We start from the raw sequence: 19,576 nt of genomic DNA, 5'->3' as shown, positions 1-19,576 counted from the left end.
CCACCCCTATTGCTACACAGTGGACTGCACAGCCAGCTGTAGAAGCATGAGAACAAAGAAACTGAACAAAGGGTGCATGCAGCCGGGGCATTTTAGTGTCGCGAAATGGCGATGCTGCCAGCAGAAGGGGTCATAAGAGCATCGCATGAATCAGCTCGGGCACCAAGAGACAGGGAAGCCAGAAAGCGGTGAAGCGGCCATTCGAACAGGATGATGTGGCCCTCGGCCGTCCAGACAACTCGATAGACTTTGGACCGCAGGTCCAGACCCGTGTGCACCAGGACTTTGAGGAGAACATACCCCTCTTTTAATCCATGGGATATCACTCCAGGCTGAATTAGCGAGGACTCTACGCGCCGAGGCATTCCCATGGGCCCTACGTGCTTTCGGCCGTACGCAAATGCGAATATCTTCACTCGAGCAATTTGAGCAAACTTGCATTCGGACTCTGCCACAAATATGATGGCCGATGATACGGACGTACTTTTCAGCGGGTTGAGTAATCGGACGTCACTTTTGTTGTTCACAATGTTCATTGCACTGCCGCACCAATACAAATTCACGCCACAGCCTATACAGACCACATTCCATGCGATTGCTTGCTTTTCTGGCATGCTGATGATGATCGATCGGATTTAGTCAAAGAAACTCGGCCAATTGGAATATCTCCCAGCGGTGCATCAAACTCCAGGTCATGAAGAGAGTTTCTAAAGTATCGCAGATTGTACATCACATAACCGACACACCTTCAGTCAGAAATGATAAGCAAGAAATCCCAGATCCGAGATCCGTCCGGGAGCCCGCGGAAGACTGTCAGTGTGTGATGGGCATGCCTGGGCAATCGAGAATGGTCTCTGGAAACCTTTTCTGATGACGGAAGATCCGAAGGTCCCCGAGACATTCTCGGATGTGGCTTGCAGCTCGCTTCCCATCATTTCTCATGTCAAAAGAAGAGGTAACATACTCTCAAATATGTATGGAGAGGCTGCGAACTAGCAGACGGGGGGAGGGGAGACGGGGAGACCCGACTCGAAGCTTGGGGCGTGCATACTGCATGCCCGGAACCCCTCCCCGGGAGGGTGGCGTGAACGCTACATGCAACGCACAAATGACAATGCAGGAGCCGGAAGTTCATGTCTCCCGGTATAATATACCTGCATCACCGGCCACCCGATCCAGCAGCTGTCACTGGGATGTGACTTATGACAAGCTCACAATTCCCCGTTAGCTCAAGCCGACCTGACTCAGCGACAGCGGACGTCGAGCACCCCTGAAAGTGCGCTACCATGCTCGTTCGGACTCAATCGCCGTTGTGATTGATGGTTATCGATCCGAGACAGATGCGATCGTCCAGAGAGAAGAAATTATTTGGTAAGACGTCTCACTTCTAATGCTTTTACCCCCCCCCCCCCCTCCATTTGCCCCCTCCCCTCCCTTTCAGCCTGCCTTAATTCCGTAGTCCTTGCCCGTTCCGCAGCCTGCTTTTGCAGGACGTTGTGTTTGGGCTGCAAGATCGATTGCAGCCTTCACCAGTAAAGAAAAGAAACAAGAGCCCGGTTTTTTTGGTCGGCTCCCAACCCACCTTAGTTTTCTCATTTCGCAAATATGACATGTGAGGAATGTGGAAATTGACAACTGATCCCTCACGAGCTTCCTCAGACTCTAGTCGCGTGAAACAACGTGTTTCATCTGCTCATATTCCAGCAACGAGATAAAGTTCTATCTGGATTTGGGCTGTCAGTTAGGTCAGATTTCGTCGCATCTCCGCACACATCAGATGACCTTTCGAGATTCCACACGCTCTCATACAAGATGTTTGTCCCTTGTATCTGCCCCTATATCCTGCGCCAGAGATTGGGCGTATTCATAGTTACAAGTACACCAGTTCCTATTAAGAGAACAGGCTACGGACCTTCTATCCCAAACCTATGGGATACGATGTTCCATCTAGACACGTGAGAATTGTAGATCTCTAGGCATCACTCTACTTGAGTTCTGCCTACTCTACTCCGAGTATTGATAAGTCTGTGATAAGAGGGACTTCATGAAAGTAAAATGGCGGGTGGTGACGGAGGGTGAATCTATATGTGCTTCAGCGCGAGATCGATGGAAGTGTAAACGAGGTCACTACAAGTAGGTAATTGACGAGTATTCATACCATTCATCTTTCGTCAATTTGGCACTGAGGAGTCGCAAGGTCAAGTCTAGAAACACTGATAATGAGCTTCAGCCTTTCTAGTTTTCCACCCCGGCGTCGATTGAAAAGACGTGCCAAACCTCATCACCAGTACCCAGTGCATGGTGTCTTAGATTGGGGTGACTGGTTACTCAGAATATGTAAGTGTGAGTTACCAGGAAGGGCCTTATATGAGCGCATAGATTGCCTGGAAAGTTACCTCTTTCCCGCGGTGATGAAATCTGGACATAGAGTTGAGGCAACCCGTGTGTCAAGCGTTTTGAAGCAAGCCGGCTACTCACCAGGCCTCCATAGCATAAATAAAGCGGAGACTTCTGATTGATTAACGCGCCCAATGCCTTGAAGACTTCTGAGTTGGGAATTTGGGATTAGTTAGTGTTAAGATATATAAATGATGATTATAGAATGTAAATGTAGACAAATTTTTCCATGGTCTTTGTCCGAAGATTTGTAGCAGACTGTGAGCTACGTCGTGATGCGGCTTATGTGGAACAGTGATATACTCTTGACCAAACCCTAGGTTTTGGAACATCAGATATACGATGATAAGATCTTGTTCATGCTCAATAACTCAATCTTGTTGATTCCTCAATCAATATGTTTTTTGTGTATCTCGCAAACTCAGGTCAGATTGTGAGTTGCAGTAGTAATATATCCAGGAACACATATACGGGAAGAAGCAGAAAATTGTCGGTTTGTAAGTCATTTCTGAAGTATTAAATAGAGGGTAGTATAGCATTTGATCGCTTCTTAAGCATCCTGCTTTTCGTGGAACAAGGTGAAAGAGAGTTGCTGGGAGGCGGTACAGGATTGTTCAAACTTCGACCTACCAAGCACTCGTCTGAGGCACCAAAAACGGAAACATAGGTACATTGCCCAGGTCGACGTGCGGTGGAAATTTGAAATAGGGCGCAGGCTAGTGCAGATCGGACATACTGAACTTGTCTAGTCGGTATCTTTATTGAGACAAGTCAGGACTGACTATACGAGCACCGAATTTCTTTTTGAGGAAACCCCCGGAAACAGACCTGGGCTCATACGTCGCAAGTGATTAAGTCTCAACCGTCATGAGACTGTGCCTACATCAATTCATAGTTAACAGGGATAGCCTCATGAAGGTGGACAGCGAACAGGGCGCCAACGTAGCCACTATTTCGGAAAACCATGATAGAAGAAAAAGTCCAATGTAGAGCCGAGTAGAGCCTTCGATCCAGTTTGTTTTCTGCGAATGAGGCTCTCAAGACTCCCCTATCTGCTCGAATACGAGATGCTCTTGCTCTGAAAACTGGGTCTACCGCTTTGAGTCTCTGTGGAAGTCAAACTGTTGGATTACGAGGCAGAAAAGGGGTCTAGGTAGACGGTTAGGTAGGGGTGGTAGGAAGGCAGTTTGGGCCCGTGCAGACGGACCCTTCCACCTACTTACACCCAGTGAGGGATCGCGGGCTCTGCCCACGAACTTCCCCTTCTACACACTCAATACGCGCAAATAGACCACCCTATTGACCTCGTCGCGACCGAAAGGTCTGACCTGCCCACGTGTATACCAACACAAACAGTGGCTGGAGCTAGGGATAAAGTCGAACATCCTACTCGCTATAGACACACTGATTTCCATTGTATTGGATCGTAATGTTATAAGTAGACAAACGTAGCTATACTCTCGGAATTCAAGTTACTCAAACCATCTCAGAAGATTCTCCAAACAATTCCGACTTATTGTATCGAGATTTTCTTAGTGGAGAGCTGATGGTTGTTCAAGACCATATAGTCAGGTCACCAGGGCCTGTTATCTCCGTACGCCAGCGATAGTCTTTGCTAATGCAGCATGTAGCTAGGCCAAGCCATCAGTCACCGATAATGCTAGGACATCCAATACCGGTCTTACGCAGCCGGGCAACTGCAAAGAATGCGTTGAGAGTTGATATGGGTATCTTCAACCACAGAGTCACCGAATAGTTCATGGTGAAAGAGACTATGGACTTGAAAACATCAGCAATTGAGAACACCTTCTCGAATGTTTTCAACTCTCTTTACTTGTAGTATACATTCTCTAAGAATGGCTCGAAGCTAGATGTCAACACATCTTCTTGATATTTTGTAAGTCGTCTCTGGTCATGAATATAGTGATAGTGGGCTGCTAGTGCAACATTATAGAACGGAAGCATATACTTTGAGAACTGGTGATACGAGGGAACACAATTTTTGAACCTGATACCCATAGAGTCTGAGGCACATCGAGATTTGCTGTGTATTTATTGTTCTTCCTTCACCAGGCAAACTTTAGCCCTGGGAGTCTGGCCTTAGCGTGAATGGCACAGCTCGGCCGTGGCTGACCTGGCTAACATACGCATGTCTCATTGCCTTCCACACAGGACCCAATACTCGGAACCGCGAAAATTCCAGCGAAGAACTGGATGAGCATGACATGGTCAGTTATAAGACCAAGTCAACACGGCGATTCGGCGAATAGCAATTTTCTGCGAGCTAATAACCGAAGCCTGGCGGAGATTCCAAAGCCTCGTTCTCAATGAACTTGCATTTACCGCCCTGTCATACTGTCTTGACCATGGCCCATTGCCCTCGGCGAAATCCCCATCCCATCGAATTCAATATTATTCTTCTTTAGAAAATCGTTCGGCATCGCCCACACTCCTAACACAATTGAGGTCCGGTTGCTGTTCTTAACCCGTGATGCCCCTCACTCTCTGGATGGCTGGCAAGATGGTTTGCATCATACTTTGGTAAGGCATCTGCTATGCTGCCTAATCGCACTCCTTGGAAGGCCGAGGATACCGCACTATCGCTCTGATGCTGGAAAGTAACTCTCGCTAATAGAGGGAGCCTCGAACTTGATGGCTACATGGCTGAAAATTGCTTCCCTGGCCTTAGAGGTCTTGAATGAGATGAACTCATTCAGATAAGTGAGAGTGCTTTTGTGGCCGAGGTAATTTGGCCTGTGGTGTCTGACGAGCTCTAGAGAACAATGTAAGTAAAAGAGCCGCTCCCCGCCAAGGCAGCGCCTTCGAATCGATTGGTGATTCTCCACCTCGCCGTCATGGCAAGGTGTGGTTCATGAGCCGCATGGGTGGTCGCTAGGTGTCTACAAGAAGATGTACAGGTTATGTACCCGCCTCTACTAGCTGTTGGTGACGGGGTGGCGGCAGCTTAGGTGATAGAGCAGGCGACCCAGTGTGACAGCGCTGTGATGGAAGTGCAAGGAATGAGGGGCTGTTGTCACCAAAAGCTTTTGCAGCCTCTACGCGATCAAAGTTTTGGTAAGGTACCTTAGTTGGAGACCGGAAACAATTTTCACCATTGCAACATCACCAGAAGACAATACCCGATGCAGGTATGGACGAAAAGCAATGAAAGCGCCGACTTTGGGAACAAATACAATTGGCACTCTTCGTAATGCCGTCAAGAACCCAGCAATCACGCTACTTCACTCCCATTATCTACACGATTGGTTCTACTTTCTCCTGCTCCACTTCGATGGACCATCCGCAAGATTGTCCCTGTGTATGGCGACTGATGGCCATTAGCTGCCATTGCAGTAGAGTAGCACAGTAATAATTGCACAGGACTCGAACGCCCCGACGGACCATTTTGCGATTAGATAATAAGTACGTACCGATGACCCTTGCCCGGGGGAGGCAAGGTGTTGGTGCCAGGTGGGACCCGGTAAAGCACGGGTAGCGCTCCAGACAGACTGAACCCCTGCAACGGTGCACTAAAGTTTAGTGTCGTCGAGGGCCACTTCGGCGGCCCGGTTGTCATCCGTGTAAGTCGAAAAATGGGTCCCGATAGCTGACAGCTGCGCCGACTTAGAGACAATGGACCGGACATCGGGAACAGCGTCAACGCGGCTTCTTTGAACGGGAAGAATTTGAGTGGCATTGTCGATAATCTTCCGGTTTTCATCTAGGCGGCTCTGCTGTCTGGACTTGTTCCCAATGCTCTCACCCTTTGGATGATGGAATGCTTGGTCCGAGAGAAAATGTTGGACCCGCGAGAGCTCTCTCCCCCGTTCATCTTGAGGTGGGACTCCCTCCATTGAGCTTTGCTGCGGGGACACCCATCAGATTCTGAGATTATAGCACAGAAGACACTAATAGCCTACGGGACAAGGGGGCTAACGCACAGTAGGTTGGAAAGAAGAGGGCCGTTCTGAATTCTAAAGATAAACCTGTGTCTTTCTGAAGCCACTAAAAGATCGACTCGAAATGGCGGGTACGTGGGCTGTCCGTAGACCGGTTAAGGCTAAGTCTGCCAAGCTTGATCTAAGAAATAGAACAGGACGTTGTTGCAAGATAATCAAAGTGATAGAAGGTATTGGGCAGCGCGAGCTCGGAGGAAGGCGCGGGAAAGATGAAAGCGGTGGTCAAAGTGAGCAGAGCGTCAATAGAGTAGCAGAGAAGCAAAGTTCATCCAAATTAGAAAGAGCCACATGATGTCGGTTGAATGCCAGAATCTTGCTGGACCTTTCATCAGCGGACGGCGTGGTATTTAAATGTTTGGTGCGTTTCCTACTTTTGGTGAGAGAGGAAAAGGGACGCGTGGGAAGAATCACGAAAGAGGACCACGGACCACAGGGGTGGTAGTCCAAAGTCTTGCAGTCCCGCCTCGGGGCGTGGTTGGCTGCTCGGTGGGACCAAAGCACCTCCCTTTCTGATCCCTGTCCCCTACTGTCGAGATCGAGAGGGGTTTCTGTCCCCTGCTGCAGAGAAAGACAGGGGTGACAGAGGTAGCTGGCGTGCCCTAGCGAATGAGCACACAGAACTCGGCTGCTATTCAGGTTCATGAAGCGCCCCACTAGGGACGGAATACAGACGACAAGTTTCTGAGAGGAAGGCGTGTCTCAGTTGCTTGACTTCGGGCTCTGGGAAAGGTTGACTTGTAGACTGCTGACACTGCCTCAGTCGTGGAGCTCGCGGCTCCTACTGAGAGCTTGCCGTTAGTCTTAGTGCCCTATTGGATTCCCGGTATCAAATTGTGGTGGATGAGAAATACCTTGAACCAGGCTGAAAAGGATTTTGGACTCAGTCTCGTTTTCGGCTCATGTGGCCCGACAACTTAGCCGTTTCTGGGCATTGAATGACGAGGTTCAACCATAGAGTTTGATCCTTGATCAAACCCAAAATTGTGTCCCACGTGAATTCCTAGAGCCGCTTCAACTTGGGTGAGGGGATTGGGGCGGGAGGAGTTGTGTGTGGGAAAGAGAAACGTATCCGCTTTAGCTAGCTTTAGGACAAGAGAGTGGGAAAATGGTGAGAGGAACGACACAGCGGGTCTTCTCCGGGATTCTTTCGAACGTGGAACAGCAACCGAGGAGAGCACCAGCATCCAATCAGTTCGTCGCCCTGACTTGCGTTCGATCCCGCATGGTCAGGGTGAGGGACAAGCGTTCAATCAACGTGTGAAAGTGGTCCAATTCATACCGTACGGCGTAGTCGTGCAGTGACTGGTGCGCGGTTGTCAGAGCATGATGATTTTGGCACCTTAGTGCAAATCTCAGCAGGCAGCTGAAGCCAACAGCCTGCTGACATCTCGATAAGGTAAATGGGTGAAGGGTTGCCATTTGGCGCCCACATTCCCGACGTAACCGGCGCGCCGAACGATGTTCCAATTTTCAAAACTGGGCTGCAACTTACCTGACCTAAGCTTGTTATTTCGCCAACTTTTCCTTGTGCGACTGTCTGTTATCTACCCTTCCACACCCCTTCATCCAGCGCCTTTATGAGCGGTCCCCACTTGACCCCGGTACGATTCGAAGGCAGTCGACCGTTGCGCTCACAACTGCCGCTCGGATTCTCACTTCCACCCCGTGGCGTAAGATAGCAGCGTCAAAAAACAACATTGCCGCAACGTTGGTAAAGACGCTCGTTCAGAACCATTATCAAATCCCTGGTCTTGAGACACAGAATGGCGTCTTGGTTACTTGCCCAAACAAGCACGCACCACAAGTCAGTGACGAGTATTCTGGCATCCGAAAACCTACGCTTTCTTATTTTCTGCATGGCTCTAGGGTAGCAGAATTGTGGTCGCAAGCTCTTGAGGTGCTGTTTGTTCCTCTAGAGAGAACTCTGATGATCTGGCCAACTGGTATGAAGAAAGTATAACATTTGAGTGTCTTTCCTCTCGGGAAGCCCAAAAGACTTGTGTGACGGCAATCGATTGAAATGTTCAGTTGGTGCAAACGGGCTGTCAACTCTTGCATTGCCATGTGTTCTCCTTTAACAAAGTGAAGTAAACGTTGGATGTATCGCGTAAAATCATACACACTTCTTCTTCGCCAACTCGAACCTTCCTGATGGAAACATTCAGGCCGTTATAACATGCCGGAGTAAAGAAAGGTTGTCAATGCATGCTATCCTTGGCAGTTGAATTTTATAGCTATCTCACATCGAATCAAGAAACGATGGAATTTTGTAATGTAGTGGGCAAGAATGGATATGACCTTAAAGACCCACGAGGAAACCTTTGGTGCTTCATAGTAACGCAAGTGAAGTGCTCCACGGTTGATGATAGGGATGGTGGAATTTGACAGATGGGCCAGATTCATGGCTCACAAACATACGGATCATTGGCCTGAGTGTTGTCATATAACCCGCCCCTTTCTCAACACCTGTAACAAGAGGAAATAAGCTGAGAGGGTAATTCATGTCTAAAGAAGTGAGATGAAATATACAGAGCAAAGCCAAAATGGCTTCAAATATTTTGGACCAAATCCGCCAACACTTCCTTTCTCCGATTGAAGAAGATACTGGCATGTGTGTCGTCTTCGATTCGGAGGCTAGCACTACTTCCCAGCCGCTTTGCAATTTGTATTCCGTGATTCAGGGGGACAAACGTGTCATGTTTACCATACCAGAGCCTTATAGGCAAATCAGACCGAATGTCCTCGATACGGAATCCAAACTCCGTACCAATCAGGTGACCATCATTGGTTACGCCATCAATCCCCTGAGCGTAGTACTGTCGACTTGCCATGACCATTCGCCCCACAATCTCTCTGTCCGTCCAGATCCCGGTTTCTTGCTTCGGAAAAGTTGCTTTCCTCTTGTCCGCATCCTGGAGTTGTCGTTCGAGTCGTTCTTCGTCCGAGAGATGAAAGCGCCCTTGCTGATGGAAGAACCATCCGGCGATTCGAGGGACGTAGCGCCACCCGTAGTTGAACCCGACCCAGTGGAACCATCCGGCTCCGCTCATGCCCATGTCGGGCGGCCCGATACCGCAGACGATGGATACGCATTTGAGCTTCTCGCGAGGCATTGAGGTTGCGCACGCTAGTGCGTATGGACCGCCTCCAGACACGCCCTACCAAGCTTTAGCAACAAAGTCACAGTACGAGCGGTTTGCAAACATACCAGAACACCGTATTCCTTCAGCCTCAAATGCGTCGCAAGGTGTTCCAAGTCTTTGGCGTGGTCGAGTAGTGTTCGTCCGGGTTGAGGAGTGCTTAGTCCCATTCCCGGACGATCTGTTGCAATGATTCGAGCTCCTACATCCAAGGCTGCTTCGTGAAGGTGGCCAGCTTCGACGCGCGAGCCTGGGAGGCCATGACAGTAGAGGATCGGTTTACCCGTCGCGAGTCCAAACTGCGAATACCCGAGCTTTCGTCCATCTGGCAGCGTGAAGGTGTCAGAGGTATCGGGCTCTGGAACCAATCTCGTAGTCAAAGGCGGAGGTGATAATTCCGCTGTAATCGCTCCTGTGTTGCTGTTCCCAAACAGCAATGACTTGATGTATGATATTGACATTATGGCGGATGCATGTGTAAAGCGCTAGCGCCTAGAAGGTCCTCCAAATATGAACACTGCGGATGGGGCTTGTATTTATGTGACTCTTGTCCAAGATCATAGTGCTTATGTCGGTCCGGAAGGATGCGGCGTTGGCATGAAGATCGCGAATGATTTGGTCGCATCGGGCTAGACTCCCGAAAGTGCCCGACGTTGCGCACGGGGCTCAGATATTGGTCGTTCAACTTCGGGTAGTACATTGCCCCGTCGTTGTAAGCACACGTGAGCTCGTGAGTCACCAGCTAATCTACGGAAGGTTTTTCGTCTGGAGACCATTATCCCTCGTTGGGTTTGCTCTAGACGATGGACCAGGGTTCCATGCAACATGGTGGAACTTGAATGGTGATGGGGTGGTGGGTATCGAGCCCCACTGAGCCCATCCAAGGATACCATAAACTAATTTAGAGTTCACTGAACTAGAACGGGTCCCTGTTGAGCCAAATTTGACAACGTCCTTGTCCCTGTAGATTGTCCTTCATATTCCAGATATCCCAGTCGGCTAAGCTAGGAAAAGATAGGAAGTGTACTTACAAAGGAACTATGGAGGATTGCTTCTCATGAGTCCATGTCCATCACGTAGCAAGGCTTTTCAGGGTGATAGCACAGGGTAGGTTATTGTTACCTAGTCCTTGTCCTCAATTGTAGCAAACAAGCCATTGGGGGTAAACCTGTCGCACTACAAGCTCTACCTATAGTCTATGAATCTAGTCATGCTTTGAAAATTGGCACCCGAGTCCCAAAAGATCCGCTTGTAGAAGAGCGCAGCTACCTTCCTCAACCGTGATAGTATCGAGAATGCCGTGCAACTGTGTCGATAATTCTTCTATCTCCTTGGTAATTCTCTCTTGACGCGCTCCGGGACTCTCAAGGATACTCGTACGCATTAATGACATATCTCTCATAGCATCACTCCCATTTCCTTGGTTGAAGAAGAACTCTACTCTAGATAGTGCTTCCATCTTCCTTTTCCGTATTCGATCCCGTCGTTTGTGAGCCCTAATATTGACACGTTCATCAGTATTAGCGCTGTATGAAGGCTCAGGTAGAATATGTTGTCCTTGGGAGCCAAGCTTGTGGATGCAAATGAGCACATGAGGTAAGTCTTACCTCTGAATACTACGCTCCTCCATCGATATGATGGATGGCAGAAATTCTCGAAAATTCTTTCTACAACCATACAATCTGGATGCTGCAATGGGATCTCGGAAGCGCTTACAGAGTAAAAGCTGGGAGTAGCTAAAACGGGAGTGTCGCGTGGAAGTTGAGGAGACCATCACGCTTGTGGCGGAGGGGATACCGGCTTTTTGGGGGAAACGTAAGAAGTAGCCTTGGCTCCTGGAAAAGAACTATCGAGCAGTCAGTAAGATCGAGGGACATGGAGAGCCAGAGACTCTCATCAAGAAACAGTGGCCGCTGGAAGTATTTGTCGCTAGGCCTCACTCTGAGCCTCGATTCTGGGCCAAAATAGGTAAACCAGTGTAGCCTTACCGGGCAAATTAGTAGAAATTCGTTGCGTGAAACAGTCTTACCCTTGATCGGCAAGGAACGAGTCATTGAATTTACGGGCTTCTGAGGTCAGAATGCTAGCATTCTTCGCAAGCATGCATTACGTGTTTTCAGCTGGACAGATCCCCAGGGCCATGGGCCCAGCCATTCTCATCGATGTCTCAGGAGGGCCAGGCTACCTGTGATAAGGCTGACCAAGACACGGCCAATGCTTCTATCGTGCATGATGCCTGTCTCAACCAACATCCCAACAAGAAGGCCTTTGATGTGGGTGCTGTTGCGTCAGAATCAGTGTAATTTCGCAGTCAAGACACTGCAATGGCGATTTGCAACCGATTCATTCAGTGATGCTCTCCATGACTCGTAGTCTCTGGCTTGAGACAGCGGATATTCATGTCTCTGCTTGAAAAGCAGCCACAGCCACGAATCCCGACTTAAGAGTAAGCCCGGCCAGTCTCAGCCCTATGAACTTTTGTTATGCGCCGCGTCGCGTGCAGGCCTCCGCGAAAGCGCATTGGATTGGCTGATAGATTTCAAGAAGCCAAATAAATTTACATCATTCCAGATTCAAGAGGGCGATGCATTGCAGATCAGGTGACATGTGCAGAGACCAATGCAGCATCCGGTTCATAGCTTCCAAGGTCTTTGACGCCAATTGTCTTGATGGCTGCATATGAGGGTTAATTAACTCATGTAAGGTCGTAAAGGCGCATAATTGGAACTGGATTGTCAGGGTCTCCAGCTTTGCATGAAGCAAAGTGGTAATACGTTGTACATAACCAGGGCATAGGCACTGAGACAGCCGTCAGACCTTGCTGAATGAAGACAAGGTACTTGGCATGCTATTCCCCTGAAGTGGAGTTATTTATTTTATTCCTTGAGTCTGCTTCGGAACTTTCGAAACCTCTTTTCTGAAAGGAATGGCGTTCTGGGGGAATTTTCAGTTAGGGATAGGGAGAGAAGTGAGACTGCAAGCCCTATCCCGTCTCGGACTGTCTTTCTTGGCTTACACGGGACCTGTGAACAATACTGGATCGTGTAAAAGTTTCCCATCTGCATCGGCAGAATATGGATGTGTCATACATCAAAGCAGAGCTTTCGCCTCGTGGGCCCATGAAAGCCTCCAACCGCTCGACCTGGGATGCGGGTCACCGCATGGGCAGATTGGCCCCACCTCGGCCCGAGACGGGACCACAATGCGGCGAGTGGGGCCAGTGGAGAGTGCCAGGGTTATTCAAGGTACGGTACCCGCGATACCTCGCCTTAGGACTTTTGAGATGCAGCGCTGCATTGCTTTTGTGGACGAAACAACTAGAATTGAGATGCTAAAAAGCGACAATAGAGAAGTTGAAGATGTTTTAACCCAAAAATTTAGCACTTAAGTCGCACCTGGCACTGGTCTTTGCGCATGTCTCTTCCGCACATGATCATTGAACCTTCTATTCCATCAAGAATGCCTTCGACGACTCTTTGACAGGACCAGTGCCTGCCTCATTGAATCTCAGCCCTGAGTAAAAGCAGAGAAGGTGATCTCTTTTGTAAATGCCATCGCTGGTCGGGCAGGCTTTCCAGATTGACTGAAGCTCGGGTGCACTGGTACTTGGTACCTTGTCCCTAACTACCGTTTCGCAAGTGACCCGCTGTCAGACCTTAGGGCAGTCTCCCTCCACGTGCCTTCCCATTCTTGAAAGCATGTTCTACCTCAGCCTCAGCCGCGTGGCTTTTCAACGTTCACGGCGTCAAATGGGAAACTTTTCGTCTGCTTCTGGCAACGACATTGACGAATAGAGCGCTGCTCCAATATCGAGTACAACTAAGGGATCACTACTTGCTGCAGAAAGTTTCGACATGAAATGCGTCATTTTGCCCCTTGCTGAAGTTTCTTATCGACTTTTCTCATGGTATCGCGCGCACGAGCTTCGTGTCCTCCGGTCCCGTTCGGCACGCTCTGGCTGAGTCTTCGGTACAAGCTGGGATCCGTCTCAACAAATTCAGTGACACGGGACTGACACTGTGCGGCTTGGTACGCTGTATTCGCCATTGTTCTCAAATTGAGTTAGATTTCGGGTACCAACGGTCTAGGTAAGACATGGTAACGAACCTTGTCGTCGAAGCGCCGTTGACAAGGACGGAGACGTCTGAGGCAGGCATACTGCAACTAAGGAGGTACTTTTTAAGAGAGAGAGGGATTGGAAACGTATCGTCTCAATGGGGGTAATTTGAAAATAATTTGATCGCTAATTTGCTGGTGCAGATGACTCAATGTCAATGGTCTGCTCGAGGGGGAGAAAGCCATGGAGTTCATTGCAGGGTCGCACGTACTTATGGCTAACGGCTGATCGTGAGGCCAGGGCCAACACACTCACTCGCCCATCGTAGTGGAGAGGGTGAGTCCAAGAAGAGGAGCTCTGCAGTCACACAAGTTTTCAGGGCCTCAATCCCACGACAAAAAGGACAAAAGCCTTCGCAGCAGCCTCAAGTATGTCAGTGCTGTAGACCTAGTCCCAATGCCGAGCGTGGGACGAATCCTATTGGATGGAGCGCCACGTCGGTCAATTCGTCCAATTGGATGGAGTGCCACGTCGGTCAAGATCCCGCCCAAGGCCGTTTATGGGAAGAAAGAACAAGATCCCCAGGGTCATTTCGAAAAAGGAGTTGGACTGAGACTCGTCGGTTTCACCGGCCCTGCGTCTTCGAGGGACCGCTCAGGATCGTGGGAGGGTGAACTCGGACCATCGCTTTACCTACTAGTCCATCGGCCATTCTGGCCTCACATGACAAGACCGGCTGCAAGTTGCCTGCGGATGCCTTACGACGAGTTCATCGCCGTGGAGTTTCCAGCTACTTGGCGCCAACCTGTTCGGGCGGCTTCAAGGCGATTGGCAATGTATCCGTCAAGCTTCTAGCCTTCCCCGCGGAAGCAAGGCATGCATCCGGCACCAGCATGCCGGACACTCGAAAACCCACTGAGGTGCCATTCTCCCAGAGATAACCAGGTTCCGCGGTCACATAAACCATGCTCCCCTAACTTGCCAGCTCAATCGAGCCTGGCTTAGTGGTCAACAAGGAACTCTGCGCCAGTGGAACGGCCCATGCCGGGGCCACGTTGTTTTGCCCCAGGATGCTGTCGCCACACATCCACTTGCCTCTTTCGGTGTTCCGGAGGTAAAAGAATAGCTTTATCAGTTGACTCTGGGGATGTACGAATCGGATTTGGGAGAAAGAGCAACCCCATACTCAGGGAGTCTTGCGCTGCATCGGCACTGAACGGATACGTCCCTATTGGCGAGCGCAAGATGAGGCCAAGGATGACTACCTTTCCGCCGACACCCTTTTGCAATGGGAGATCTCAAAACGCCGCCTCCTTTGAATATGAGGCCCTACTCTCGCCTCTCGATCGACAGGCTGAATATTACATCGTGAGTAACACATCGAGCTGTATCACACCTCCTTGTACATGCATACTACGAACAAGCGGCAGGAGGAGGAAGAGTCAGGACTCCCAGGAGTAATGACAAATTTTGGGTGGTGCAAATCGGCACCCCATATTCATCACGGACTCCGCCTTGTTTGCGCCCTTGAAAGGATTGGGCGCTTTGAGCGACGTGCCACCGCCGGCTACTGCAACCAAACTCCCCATGTGCCCCCCAAGAGCCTGAGAAGACGCTGATGTCTTGTGAAATCGAGCTATGTCGAAAATCTCGGGTGCGACGAGCCGGAGAGGCCTTCGGCGAGTTAGGTCCGGGCCTAAAGCCGGAGCAAAAGGCTGGCCAGCAAGTCGTTGGCTTCGAGCCTTTGGAGTTGGCTTAAGCGTTTAGGCTTCATCCGTTCCGGCGCCGTTAAAGCTATGGTCTCACGTCATGACGTCGAGCGTCAAAAGCAGTACCCCTCATCGACTTCAGATGACAGGAAGTGCTTGAGCCCCCCCACACATCCGAAATATTCGGAGTCGCTCCCCAAGTCGTCCCCACGTCGTTTGCCATCGCACCTTGCGCGGTGAGAGGTCGCATGTCGGTGTAGCGGCATTCTTTTCGCTGGTGTGTCACAGCTTTGTGCATGTTGCACCTATTCGACTGCAACAAGATGATGCGCTTCAGATATTGTGCTCGGCCACGTTTCCTCGCAGGGGTACGGCCGTACTATTTTTTTGTAAGGACCGAGCTGCATATAAGATGATAAGGTCATGTCACAATATCAGTTTTCAGATCAGGTCATGCCTCCAATATGTCGCTTCACGATGATCCCCCCGCAAACACTCATCAGTGGTCCCTACTCGAAGCCTCGCGTTAATCCAGGCAACTTTTGGCGAAAAAGCGCTCGGCGGCGCGTGCAGTAGTCACCGCTACCTTCCACCGGTAAAGCAATTGAGGTTTGTGAATTCTTTTCTTCGCTTATGGGCATCAATATGTACAAGAAATGGGAAAGAATTCACCACGCAGAACTACTCCCGTCAGACCCCATGTCACCGGTGACTATCGCTAGCGCTCTCGGTCAAGGTGTGCGTATCCGCATCGGGAGCCCTGCAGACGGTTGGCTGGAGCCTGGAGGTGAAGTTCCGACGATGCGCTCTAGAAAAAAATGTCATTCTGGGCACCTGGCTTGAAACCCATCCTGGCGTTGTACCCGGGGCTATAACCGACATCCTGCACGTTGTTTCCTTCGGCTTCTACGAGAACGTCAGCACTTGGACTGGTGGAAAGGGGCGTCATCGCCGTTCGACAACTCACGATTCCAAGCAATCAGTTGCTTCGGTCCAGCGACACACTTTTTCGAATCATCTCGGCAAGCGACGGGCGGCTTAGCGATACCCAGTCGCTTCGTGGACACGGCGTTGGTAGGATTGCATTTGAAGTTTTGCATGTACCTTTTCGGCCTGTCAGTATCTTGCCCTTCGATCGTGCCTGGTTAAGGTGACTTACATGTTGGGCTGGCCACCTGCGATGAACGAGTCAGTCAAATGCGCCAAGGGGGGCTCATAAGCGAGGGTGATCTTACATCCATCTGGAATCCAGAGCCAAGCGCAGTAGCAGCCTCCCACCGGGCAGGCAGGCAAGTCCGGAACTCGGTACGAAGCTACGCGTTTCCAAGGCGTGCTGTTTTCGACTACAGTCAGTTGCTGACCATTCTTTGTCCAACAGGTCCCAACCTACTGCTCGACAACCGAAAAGACGACGAGGTTCTCCATTGTCACCTTTCTGATATCTGACTGATAGCTGATGGCGAATGCTGTGCCTGCCATGGTGGTATAGTTTTGCGTGTGCATCGCACCTCCTTTACCGTCCGGGTTATCGACGAGACACTTGCCCGGCACAGGCGCATGCCAGTCTTCTGGGTGTTCGCTACAGTCTGACCACTGCGTCGCGGTCTTGCCGCCGTAGGAAAGGCTCGTGCAGCCGCGGTTGGCCCCGAGGTCGACGCTGAACTTGCCCCTGGCGAGTAGGTTGAGGAACTGGCCTGGTGGAGGGGGCACGTTACCTTGTCGCATCCGTAGTCAGCTTGCATCCACCACTTGGATTTCGGGAGTTGGTAAAGCGGGTTGATCACAAGTTTGATTTTGGAATCGTCTACTATAGTGTTGCTGTCATCGGTTTGCTTAGCATTATGCTTATCACAAAGGACCATAGGTCGTGGCACTAAGAGACTCACTCGGCAATACATGCAATCGGCCTTAGCAGAAATGTGTCCCTCAACGATACCGGCGGAGACCAGCGCCGAACCAAGCCTAAGCGAGATCTTCATTGTATCTTGATGATTCCATGACAAAGACTATCTGTTGGAGGGGGACGACTGAGGCAGGAAAATCGTGGACAAGATCTAGAAAAGGAGTGGATGTGGAGCAGTTGCCGGAAAGGAATGAATCAGGCCTCGGGGCTTGATTTGAAAAGAAGGACAAGTAACGAGCGATGTGACCGGCTTGCACAAGACGACGGACTCAATGGAGCTTTTTGGGAAGTGACGAACACCTTATAAATATCGCAAGTAAGGGGACATCTGGGGGTAGTCGAGATTAAGGAAGTTGTGACGTTGACATCGTCTGTGCGGATCAAAAAGCTAGCCCGTGTCGTCTGTCTGGGCGTCTGACACTTTTCCTTCCCCCGAATCTCGATATGGCGCTAGATAGACCATGGCGGACAGGCAGCACTTGAGTTCGTTATTTTGGCGGTTATTACTAGCGAGGTTAAGGACAAGAAATACAGTAGAGGAGAGGCTTCGGATAATTTCAAAGTCTCATCGTGGGGTTTGCTTGAGGCAAGAACAATCGTGGATGCTTGAGATCGCCGGGGAGCCTGCTGAGGGAAACGAACGCAGAAGAGGATGCTGGGTTAATCACGCACCGGTACTGGTGATTGCAGCATCCGCACGCGCATAGAATGTCTTTTCATGAGTCAGAGAAACACATTGTCTCGTGCTTAGTCGACGACGGCCGATTGCATCGAGGCCGAAGCTACGATTTTCTTTACGTCGGCTCCGTGAATATTTACCGAGCCAACACCGCCCATCCCTCCCAGCTTATGTTGAGTCCCCCCACAATGCTCCATTATCCACGCGGCTAGGAGCAATGAGGCCGGTCTCGCCTTCTTGCGTCTTGCGTCGGCCTTGACCATTTATGGCAAACTTGTTCCCGTCAAGTGCTACAAGACTTCTATTTCAAGTCATTTCGAAAGGTGTCGAACGCCAAGTGGGAGGCATAATTTTGCCCTCCTCAAGACTCTTCACTGTAGCACTTATCACAAGCGAGCTTCTCACCGTTCGATATGGCCTCTGACCTCGCCGAATATCCATTAAGGGCCTGCGAACTATCGTACAACCTCACGAGCAGCCCGCAGCCTGTTCCCAGCGAAGCCACAATTCTATCTTCGGAGCAGAGCATTTGCACGGATCATATGGTTGTTGCGTCATGGAAGCATGGCATCGGATGGTCGAAGCCTGAGTTGAAGCCCTATGGTCCGCTTAACCTACTCCCGACCGCGTCCTGCCTTCATTACGCCACCGAGTGCTTCGAAGGCCTGAAGGCCTACAGAGGTCACGACGGCAAGCTCAGAGTTTTTCGCATCGAGCATAACGTTGCTCGTCTACGAAGCTCAGCCGCCAGGATCTCCCTCCCTACGTTCGAGCCTGGGGAAGTCAAGAAACTTGTTCTTGGCCTGTTGTCAGTAGATGCTGACCGCTGGCTCCCTGAGGAACAGTCTGGCGGCTTTCTCTACGTCCGTCCCACGATCATTGGTACTTCGCCTCAGCTTGGCGTCCAAGCGCCCAAGGAAGCCATATTGTTCATCGTTCTGGCATATATGCCTCGTCTCGACGTAACACCAGGGGGTATGCGACTGTATTCGTCTCCGAAAGACGCTGTCCGGGCCTGGGTCGGTGGTTTTGGATACGCAAAGATCGGAGCGAACTACGGGCCTTCGGTCTTGGTTCTACAGGAAGCTGCTGATAAAGGATACCATCAAGTCTTGTGGCTCTACGGAGAAGATGGAGAATGCACTGAAGCTGGTGGCTGCAACTTCTTCGTTGTATGGGTTCGCAAGGATGGCAAGACGGAGCTCATTACCGCACCCCTAGATGATAAGACAATCCTTGATGGAGTTACGAGACGAAGCTGCCTCGAACTTGCGAGAGAAAGACTTGGCGAGGAGATCTTAGTCTCAGAGCGCAAGTTCACAGTCACTGAAATCAGGGAGGCCGCGGCTGAAGGTCGTCTGTTGGAGTCGTTTGCCGCAGGCACTGCTGTGAGTACTTACCAATCATCGCAATACTCGATCTCTCGCTGACGAATTTAGTACTTCATCTCTGCAGTTTCCCATATTCGCCATCGCGGGTATGATATCAGTGTGCCAATGGGTGCCGCCGGGAAAGGAGCGAAGATCACTACCACACTTAAAGGATGGCTCACCGAAATCATGTACGGCTATATTGAGCATCCGTGGGCTACGATTGTCTCTACTTCTTGAACGAGAAAGTTTGGATCCTTGATGGGGCAATTCGAACCAGGCTAGTCAGTTATCTCCAACACACAATACATGGGGCAGGCTCAACGAAAGGATTATTGGCTAGCATCAGTCTTACTATCTCT

The 19,576-nt window shown here is 50.3% G+C and overlaps 4 protein-coding genes across 4 annotated transcripts; 1 reads left to right on the top strand and 3 right to left on the bottom strand.

Moving 5' to 3' along the window:
- Window positions 1–8,905: 8,905 nt before the first annotated feature.
- CPAR01_07448 (alpha/beta hydrolase) lies at window positions 8,906–9,957 on the bottom strand (the record flags this gene model as incomplete). Its single annotated transcript, XM_060491717.1, has 2 exons — window positions 8,906–9,514; window positions 9,565–9,957. The coding sequence occupies 2 exons, from the start codon at window positions 9,955–9,957 to the stop codon at window positions 8,906–8,908; spliced, it is 1,002 nt and encodes a 333-aa protein (XP_060350591.1).
- Window positions 9,958–13,360: 3,403 nt separating this feature from the next.
- CPAR01_07447 (uncharacterized protein) lies at window positions 13,361–13,653 on the bottom strand (the record flags this gene model as incomplete). The annotated part of the gene is made up of 2 exons (XM_060491716.1): window positions 13,361–13,547; window positions 13,604–13,653. 2 exons carry the CDS (start codon window positions 13,651–13,653, stop codon window positions 13,361–13,363), a joined length of 237 nt encoding a protein of 78 aa, XP_060350590.1.
- A 2,417-nt stretch (window positions 13,654–16,070) lies between these two features.
- CPAR01_07446 (uncharacterized protein) lies at window positions 16,071–17,241 on the bottom strand (the record flags this gene model as incomplete). Its single annotated transcript, XM_060491715.1, has 7 exons — window positions 16,071–16,168; window positions 16,230–16,366; window positions 16,422–16,437; window positions 16,498–16,595; window positions 16,653–16,977; window positions 17,071–17,080; window positions 17,149–17,241. 7 exons carry the CDS (start codon window positions 17,239–17,241, stop codon window positions 16,071–16,073), a joined length of 777 nt encoding a protein of 258 aa, XP_060350589.1.
- Window positions 17,242–18,257: 1,016 nt separating this feature from the next.
- On the top strand, window positions 18,258–19,454 carry CPAR01_07445 (branched-chain amino acid aminotransferase; the record flags this gene model as incomplete). Its single annotated transcript, XM_060491714.1, has 2 exons — window positions 18,258–19,232; window positions 19,284–19,454. 2 exons carry the CDS (start codon window positions 18,258–18,260, stop codon window positions 19,452–19,454), a joined length of 1,146 nt encoding a protein of 381 aa, XP_060350588.1.
- Between the last annotated feature and the right edge of the window lie 122 nt (window positions 19,455–19,576).

The sequence above is a fragment of the Colletotrichum paranaense genome (assembly GCF_030867605.1).
Source record: "Colletotrichum paranaense strain IMI 384185 chromosome Unknown Scaffold_5.1, whole genome shotgun sequence".
Classification (NCBI taxonomy): Eukaryota; Fungi; Ascomycota; class Sordariomycetes; order Glomerellales; family Glomerellaceae; genus Colletotrichum; species Colletotrichum paranaense.
Note: the sequence above shows the minus strand (reverse complement) of the source record. Positions and strands in the feature narration are given on the sequence as shown.